The 9,962-nt window shown below is 34.8% G+C and overlaps 1 protein-coding gene across 1 annotated transcript; it reads left to right on the forward strand.

The window, feature by feature from the left end:
* The first annotated feature begins 2,648 nt into the window (after positions 1 to 2,648).
* Positions 2,649 to 4,132, forward strand: LOC132627282 (protein MKS1-like). Its single transcript, XM_060342533.1, has one exon. The coding sequence runs from the start codon at positions 2,944 to 2,946 to the stop codon at positions 3,763 to 3,765; it is 822 nt and encodes a 273-aa protein (XP_060198516.1). The 5' UTR covers positions 2,649 to 2,943; the 3' UTR covers positions 3,766 to 4,132.
* The last annotated feature ends 5,830 nt before the right edge of the window (positions 4,133 to 9,962 follow it).

Here is a 9,962-nt window from a genome sequence, read left to right on the forward strand (position 1 = left end):
ACCCCGCACCCTATCCCCCCCCCCCCCCCCAAAACAAATTGAAAAAAAGTTGACAATTTTAAAAATTGAATGTTTGCGTGGTTAAAAATTAAAACTTTTGGAAGGGGTGATGGGGTATTTTGGGTGGGGGCGTGGTGAAAAGATTTTTTTGGGGGTAGGGGGTGTAGAAACCCGCAAAAGACAATAAAAAACTTCAAAAAAAATGTTAGGGTTGGGGTTGGGGAGGTAGGGTGTGGGGGGAAGGGGTGGTGTATGGGTTAAGGGAGTGGTTGGGGGTGGGGATGCAAAAAATAAAAAATGAAGGGGGGTGGGGGCGTAGGGGTGGGTGGGTGGGAGTGGGGTGTGGGTGGAGTGGGGGGTATGGGGTTGGGTTGGAGTTGGTGAGGTTGGGGTGGGGGTGCAAAAAACAAAAAAATAAAATCAAAAGATTTTTTTTAGGGGGGTTTGGGGGTAGGAGTGGGGTGTAGGTGGGGTTGGGGGTATGGGTGGGGTTGGGTTGGAGTTGGTGAGGCTTGGATGAGTATTTTCCGGAAAACGTTTTCTATCAACCAAACAATCATGAGAAAATAAGTAAGAAATTCACTTATTTTCCACTGTCCAAACGAACATGTGAAAATAAGTGGTAGGAAAACATTTTCCTTGGAAAACATTTTCCTCCATACCGAACACAATAAAATTCCATTTTTCAAAAATTATCTCCTAGGTTCTGACGGAACCTTATGTGAGTTTTATTGTTCTTGATTTTCGTCAGGTGTCGACTATTTATTATAGGACTCGACTAATTCAAAATTGAGTTGTTAAGTTCCACTTTAAGAGATAAAGCGTTTTCTATCAAAGACAACTCCATTCACAAAACTAGATCCAGATATCTTTAAATAATTGAGGGATAAGTACCGCCCACCAAAACCTTCGGTGGTAGAGTTTAATTACTCAAAAGAAATAAGATAAAAGGTTTGGAAGGACAAAACTATATCTGCTAAACTGAAGGTGAAGATGTTCGTTCTTTGTGCATGTATTACTTCAAATTTACTAAAAGTAAGACTAACCAATTGTTCTAGATTTGGTACTCAAACCGGGGTAAAGGATTGAACAAAACGTACCCACATTGAGCATTTATATCAAATTGTATTAATTGATATGGTAAGTGCTAAATTAAGGTGAAATTACACAGGAGTAATTAACAATGATTAATTGGAAAGCTTATGCAAATGAGATATGACAAATTTATTAGTTTAGTTTAAACGCCGAATGTCATAAACTTTTGAATTCTAAGTTATTATATTGTTAGTGTACTAAGTTTTTTACACTAGTAGTATAATTTAACTTGTTATAACATATTACTTAGTAGTTATTTAAGATTATCAATCACTATTATTAAGTAGAGTTATCTATAAGTATCTTTTAAATGAACTAGTAGTTGTATAGATATTCTTTTACCCAAAAGCATATTTGGTTCAAGGGTTCGAACCCAATTTCATAATTTCAACATTGGTTAAAGTCAATCATAAAAGTCAACTCGTGAACAACGAAGTAAAACCCTTGAACCAAATTCCTACTTAATAATAGTGAATTCACTGAATTTAACACCGATTAAATATTTTTTATTGCATATATAAATAGGAATTTTGACCTTCGAATAACCATCCACATGCGAGGTCTAGAATTGAGGATCCTTGCTGTGATGCACAGGAGTTTTAACTCCTCTTGGTGATTATCCCGCAAATTGGTGGAATTTATATCCTTTCACATACTGAGATTGTGAAAACAAATTAAAATAGCATACAGCCTTCAATATAAATAAGGAAACTAATTAGTTAATTTCCCCTGAGAACATGAAAAAGGAAAAAAAAAATGAGCGAACACATACTTACTTTTATTCAAAGAGATCGACCCAAATTATCCAACTAACAATTGAAAAGATTAACAATTAAGGCTCAAGAAAGAAAAAGCATTTTCCCTCTTTCTTCCTCTATTTCCTGTCTATGGATAATTTTACCTATTTAGTACTTATCTTTGTTGCTACAACAATAATAACAATAATTACACTTTCATCTCAAGCAAATTATATTACGATCGATTTTTTCTCACTGACCATCTTTTTATCTTGGCTTTAGAAAACAACAAGAAATGAGATATAAAGGACAAAAGGCAAGTACTAGATGAATTTCCCTCACTGCGAAAAAGAACTGGAGTTAGTCATGAAACTTTGCCGCTAATCCTTCATTGAATAGCTCATAGCTAATATTTTTTTATAATCCGTCACTAAATAGAATTAGCAAGGATTTTATTGTTTAGCTATAGAATTTATTTGTTGCTTATTCCTGTTTTTTTTAACAGTGCCTTGACCCTGGAAGAGGCAAGCAAAAATGTGCTCTAAATCGTTGGTTACAGCTTGTGTTCCCCAGAAATAAAAGAACTTTGCCATTCATTTCAGCGCGATAAAAAATACTAATCTACAAGAAGTTAAAAGATGAACACAAATTACTTGCAACCAAGAAATACATCCAAATTCATTAAATATTTGCTTGCCAGTTGATAGAGTAATATAAATGCATTCCACATCCACTTGGCTACTTAATAATACTACTCTTCTTCTTCTTTTCTATTGTCATCAATCAATCATCAAACCATCACCAAAATTGACTCTTTCCCACCAGCCTTCTTCTCTTTATTTGGACATGTTCAAACTTGTCTAACATGACTACTAAACCGGCGGACAACCAAATTATTTATACCCTAAAACTCCTATGTACTTAATTTAAACAAGAAACAACTAACCAATTATGTGCAGGTATTTATATATAAAAAATAAAATATACATAACTTGTTTACTTTTCTCTTGTATTATTATCAGCTTTAGTACTCCATTGACTTGCTCCCTTTAAATATTCTTGTCAGACCTCCTTATATTTTCTCACATTTGTCTTTTGGCAAAAAAATATAATGCTTTTTTCCTCCTTTTCACCATCTACAAAATTTGCATCTCCTTCTTTCCTTCCAACCTTTGACTCTCTAATATTTCCAATGGATCAACCGGAAAACAACTCCGGAAAGTCACCAAGAAGAGAGCTACAAGGACCCCGACCGGCCCCACTAAAAGTACGTAAAGATTCTCATAAAATCCGAAAACCACCGGTAGGGCCGTCACAACACCACTACCAACCACCACAAGCTCCACCACGACCGCCAGTTATTATATATACCGTGTCACCCAAGGTAATCCATGCAAACCCTAGCGAGTTCATGACGTTAGTACAAAGACTCACAGGACCGGATCATAATTCCAAGTGTTCCACCTCAGCAAATGCCACGTCATCATCCTCGTCCTCGTCTTTCTTGCCTTTTCAAGAAAATATGAACGCCGGCGCGATATCTCCAGCTGCTAGGTTTGCATCCATAGAGAAAACAAGGACACCGGAAGGGAAAAAATTACAACAAATTTGTGACATGGGAAATAATTATATGGTACATGAAGGTATAGAAATAGGGACAGAAATTGAAAGAAGTGGATTTTTTCCTGGTATTTTATCACCAAATCCATCTTCTCTTCCACCTATACCACCAAATTTCTTCTCACCGCCATCTCATGATCCAAATACACTAGGGTTTTTCTATGACTTAAGCCCCGTGTTACATAGTAACAAGAATTATTTTGAACCTAGTTTTTTGCCTAGCCCTTCCAATAATAATTTCATTTCTCCAAGATTGTTTTTATCTCCAGGTACTCCATCTTTAGACCTTTTCAATAATTTATTTGACGTTTAGTTAATTACCCTGTAAAGAGGAAACATAGAAGAGAAACTTGTAATTTGTGCCTCAAAATTCTTCAATGGTGAGGATGTGGAGGGGCGGAAATGGAATTTCAGATGTTTTGTAAAGGTGGTCAAACAGCAGCTAGGATGGGAAAAAAAAAAGTCAAACACCAGCTAGGGTGTTTCTCATAAGTGAAGGTTCTTTGTTTTTTACTATTTTGCCCCTCTGTATTGGAAAATTATGGTCCATTTTATCAGCATTTTGGCTCAATGTTAGATTTTGATTTTGTATCTGTGCTTTGATATCATCACATTTTTTGTTACACATTTTGGCTTGTAATTCCAGAGTATATAACATCACTAATCTATTGAATTATGTATATTTTGGGGCCTTTTTGCATTTTGAAAAATAGATTTGTAATATCTGTCATTCCCTTTCGGATATTATTGTGATATTAGCACCTTGGCAAAAAGAAAGTTTTTTTTTTTTTTCCTCACTCTTTAAAGTGGTAGCTCAAGCTATAAATGAGGTTTGACACTTGTGAACCTGCAGGCTGCAAGAGTTAGATACATCTACTTGACACTTTAATGGGACCCTTAAATTGAAAGTTTGTCTTTGTATCTACTACACAAATATCGTTCGATAATGACTTAATAGGACTTTAGTACACTACGCAAGTTATTACTGGATATCTCATTGGATGAGTGTAAGTTCTGTTAGTCTTTCCTTTCAACAGTTGCAATGTTTCATAATACTAGACGTTTGTCGTTTTCTTTATTTCACTTTCACCTTGACGGAATTTTATGTTGTACTTGTTAGTATTCTTTGTTCAAAATAGTTAATCAAAATTTACAAAAAAGAAATTAGAAAACAATTAAACGAGAAAAGTAGAAACTTTAATTAAATATTTGCTCCATATAATTTACTGTGTATCCTTAAAAAATTTAATCTACTCACTGCGTTCGAGGTGTTGAATTACTTCATCCTTATAAGATAGAATAGATATATACCTTTCGAAATAGCGGTATCTCAAACTCCAATAAATTCATCGAACTTGAAGAGAGTAATGACCCCATACAAAGACTCTATTTTATTTGTGCGAAAATATGCAGATGAAGAGTGCAAAAATTTATTCGGTGCATGAAACTGAGGCAATGCCTCTATATTCATAGTTGAAAAGGTGCGATTTGAATTACAGTCCGAGTGTCTGATTGATAAAATGTTGTGCCTTTACGGAAAAGACCATGTGGCTTTGAAGTAACGAATTTAAATGAAATCCGCAAAGGCGAATAAAAAATACCGCGACAAATTAATACAACAACGACGTACCCACTGTAATCCCACCGCAACAAATTAATATTCCGCGAAATAAAGTTAATTAAAGAGATTTTAATGGTCCAAGAAAATTATCAATCAATTAGATCGACATTTCATCAAAGCACCAAAGCCAAGTGAGCAACTAGGGGTGGGCATAGTTTGGCCAACCCGAAATCTAAACTTTTTGGATATTTGGTTTGGATTGTGAATTGGACTTCGGATTTTATTTTTGAAATTTATGAATTTCAGATTGGATATTGAATTTAGTGATCCGAAAATTCAAATATTTTATACCTTTTGTTTTACCCTACCCAAATCATATGTGCCCAATACTAGTAAGTCGAATTTCCAAAGGTCCAATAAATTATTATGCTACGGCCCTTCCTCATTATAGTATTAAATCTAATATAGAATTTTCTACTAAATGAAATACTCCATAATATAGGGTTTTCTTCTTTCTCACGTCTCACTCTAATTGTCCGTAAGTAAAGCTTAATACACGGCATGAGCGGCAGGGTGACCTCAATCCTTAGTAACTGTAAAAAGTTATACATTCTAAGGAGCATACTAGTAGGTGAATTGAGGCTATTAATTGTTATGGCACGCACTACAAGAAAAAATATATGTGGCAACAAAAAATTAGATTGATTATTGTTGCAAAAATTATTTTGGCAACAAAAAAAGTTATTTTGTTGCATAAACTTTTCCCAATGGTTGTTATTGCAACAACGTGCAACAATTTTTTTTTTTGTTGCCAAAAGTACTTTTTGCAACAATAATCAATACTATGGCAACAAAATTAAATTCTTTGGCAACAAAAAAATCATTTGCCAACAATAAAACTAAGTTGTTGCCAAATATAAATTTTTTTGTTGCCATTTCTATACTTTGTTGTAGTGACGCCTTAAAGGCTCATAAGTCAAAATCGAAAATCCGAAATATCCAAATCGATTAAATCAAAATCGAACTTAAAAAATTCAATCCAATCCGAATTTATTTGGATTGGATATGGGTTGTAATTTCTTTAATCCAAAAATCGAAAATCCAAACCAAAATTTTCATAATCTGACGGCCCGAACACCCACCTTTATGAGCGACAATAGCGCAAGGCTTGTCTTCTTCTCAACCTAAGAGGTGCTTCTCTACGTAAGCACAATAATCTTCCCCTCTTTAAACAATGAGGGACAAAGTTCCTTTGCAAAAAGAACTTTGTTTAAATTTTTCATTTGCCTCCTGTCACGCCCCGAACTATGGCCTAGGCGTAACACGGCACTTGGTGCCTCGCTGCATGTGACCGAGCGAACCACATGACTTGCTGAGTCTACATGGGACATGAACTGATGCAGAATATAAAGTAAACATGCATGAATTGTGAAAACATGGAGTTCAATAGTCATGAGTCTAAAAATATTATCATTATATCATGGATGCGGAATTATGATAATGTAGCCATTGAGGCTAACTCAATTGAACATCTAACATGACAACTGACTAGTCTATGAAACCTCTGACAGGAACCTGACTGCTAAACTGTTCACCAGGACAAGGCCCTCGGCATACCTTAAATGCATAACTGACATAAATAGAAGTAAAGACACAACCCCGAATGAGATGGGGCTCACCAAAAGCTAATACGAGCAACGTCCTAATGAGCAAATCTACTGTCCTGTAGATCAATACCTGCATCGTGAAATGCAGGCCCCCGAGCAATAGAAAGGGGACGTAAGCACATTGAATGTACTGGTATGTAAAGCAACTGAAAGAAATAACATGGGACATGGAATAACATGATAAGAGCTGAAACTGAAACTGAAATCTGACCATGAACATAAATACATATATAACATGAGTAAAAATATTTTAATTTGGGAGAGCATTAACATAACCGACATGTAGCCACCACGTTAACACGTGGCGTCTGATCTCTGCCCGATCAGGTAAACCATCATGCACCTTGTCGGGGTACAAGACATGAACATGACATGAATTGATCCAAATCCCTCAATGGGGAAAAATATGAAGGTATCGTCCTAACTGGGCAGAGCAATCCTTATCCCACGCTGGCAACGTAGTTTCAGGCTATCTGAGCCTTCTCGGTAATCTCTGCAACTCCCACAAACATGAACATGATATAGTTGGCTAAGAAGCCCATAATTTTCATGAAATAACTTGTAATCATGATTTCACAAAATAACTTGTAACATGATTTCATGAAATATCTTGTAACATGGTTTCATGAGATAACTTGTAGGCATGTTCTGAAATGATATAACATAAACATGGTTTCATATCAACTAGCCTGTAAAACATGGGTTTTGAACAATATAGCTACATAATATAATTTCATGAAAACGTGTAAATCATACGGAGTGTTTTCTTAAAAATAGCATGATAATTTATAACTTGCATGTAGGATCCCATGGAATGCAAAGTATGAGTTTTCATGAATTACAGACAGATTCTCAATAATCATAATGATGTATCAAGAACACAATGAAAAATTTATAACAATTTAATACGTAATATATCATGGGGCATGGACTTAGGATTATCATGAGCATGGTTAAAACCCCTAGTTTTCGTAAAACTTCATACTTTATGGAAGAAGGGGCATGGGGAAGAACAATGGTGTTCTCACACGTAGATAACAACCCTACATACCTTAATCGCTCCAAAACTTAAAGAAAAGTCTGAATCTTTGAAGAAGAATTCCAAAAGCTTTGAATTTGAAACCTTGAGAAGCGTTTTCACTGATTTTCATAGCTACTGTTCGTGGCTCAAAGGTTACTTCTCCGGACCTCCAAATCCAATCTCCACCGTTCATATTTTAGACTTATGTGTTATGAACACTCAGTTAAAATTTGGGCTCGATCCAATAGTTAGATTATCGGGAAACACCAAATTAATATGGCTGGTCGGAATGAAACTCAACAGAAAAATACTAGAGTTTTCTCCAACTTTTTACAACTCTTGATATTTATAGGGTAACGGGATGGATGAATTTATTCTAGTCTTTATAAATGATAAATCTTGTAGAATACAGAGGTTCTTGATTAAAATATTTACCTTGGAGGAAACCTTAGGAAACTAGATTGCCAAACCAAATTCTTTAATGTTTCTTGATTTTTCTTGATTGCAAGAATGAGTTTCTTGAAAGATTGAAGTGTCTAGGTTCTTTAGAGATGGAGGTAGAGAGAAAAAGAATAGTCTCTTGGGGTTTATAATAGTGTTATGGACGTTTTTGCTTCATAAAATAATAAAATAGAGAGTCCCAATTCGAGTAGGAAAAGGCTAAAAAATGTAACCCAAAATCTAAAAATTCTGCTCTAACCAGCGTTAGTAAAATAGGCATAACCCTTAGCATAGAGCTTTGTTTGAGCTCCACAAGATACCATTGGAAATCTATTCCAAAGGGATACAACTTTCATGTTTTGAGTTTTCTCAAATTATCAACTAATCAAGGAGTTATGGGTGTCCGAAGTAGGCTGGTCAACCACTTTCGTGATACGCACAAACTTTCAAATTTTTCGCTAAAACTCTAACGATATGAGTCTAACATGAGTTCAAGATACGGGGTGTTACACCTCCATTTCTCATTCATACCAACATAAAAACCAAATAGTATTTGTAACAAATTTTCTCAAAGCGATGAAAATACACTGCAATCACAAAAATAAAAATAAAAAGTAATTTTTACTAATGAGTATAGTATTCTTTCTCCGAAGATTTCTCCGTGATTCGAAGACTATTATTAATGTGTTCTCGAATATAGGATGATTTGGACCTTCTTGAGATGTGTTTGATCTCGAGGAACTTCGGGCAGTATTTTGTTGCTATAGGTTGATCTCCGGGAGAACTCTGTTGACTGCTTCATTTTTGCTAAAGAACTATGTAGTTGGTTGGATCTCTCTGCTTGCGGATGCCTTCACCAACTGCAGAATTCTTTCCCCAATGCTGTCAGAATCTCCCAGACAGTTATATAATCCCACTATTTATTATTGTAGGGAGTATGCAGTCCAAGTGTAACAGAATTTTCTCCCCTGATTCTGATTGTTTCATGTGAGTCATCAAGTTTATCACAAATGCAATGTGATAAGGTTGCTTTGTGATTGACCAAGACATTTCATTCTAGACATTTGGCAGCTTTTAATTGATCATTGTTTTAACTGAAAATTGCTAAATCATTTAAATACGTAGCATCATCTTGTTGGTCTTGAATTTGACCGAGATATCAGGTCACTTGACTCGTGGCATGAGTTTGAGCCTAAGATGAAATTGCTAGTTTCAATTTGATAAGAATATAAGCATTAATATTCTACCTCCCTGATTTTGTTTTGTTACAATGCATCCAAATCGGTAGAATAACATTTTATCATATATGCAAGTAAAACGCTCACTAGCAATGCGGAACTCTAGAATGTTCTATTTACATGTTTTTTTTTTCTTATACAAAACTGACAAGAGATAAATTCCATATTGAATTCGTTTTTCAAGCATTTGATGCCTTTGTCGAGAATTATGTAAATGTGCATTATATTAAATGTAAAGGTCTAAATGATTTTTTAGGACTTAGTACTTTGTACTATGATGTTCTCACATGAAAGTCAGCATCATTTTATTTTAATTACTCCCTCCTTCCCATAATACTTGTCCACTTTTCCTTTTGCATGTCCTTTAAGAACTCATAAATAAAGGTGTATTTTTACTATATTACCCTTATCTCTTTTCAATTAATTGCACTCTAATCAATATTGGTTACTTAAAAAATAATTAATGTTAAGGGTAAAGTAGAAAAAACTTAATTAATTCTATCTTTTTTGTGAATGGACAAATATTTTGGAATAAATATTTGTAAGAATATGAATAACTAATATGAAACGGATGGAGTACTG

This window comes from Lycium barbarum, chromosome 2 (genome assembly GCF_019175385.1).
Source record: "Lycium barbarum isolate Lr01 chromosome 2, ASM1917538v2, whole genome shotgun sequence".
In the NCBI taxonomy this organism is placed as follows: Eukaryota; Viridiplantae; Streptophyta; class Magnoliopsida; order Solanales; family Solanaceae; genus Lycium; species Lycium barbarum.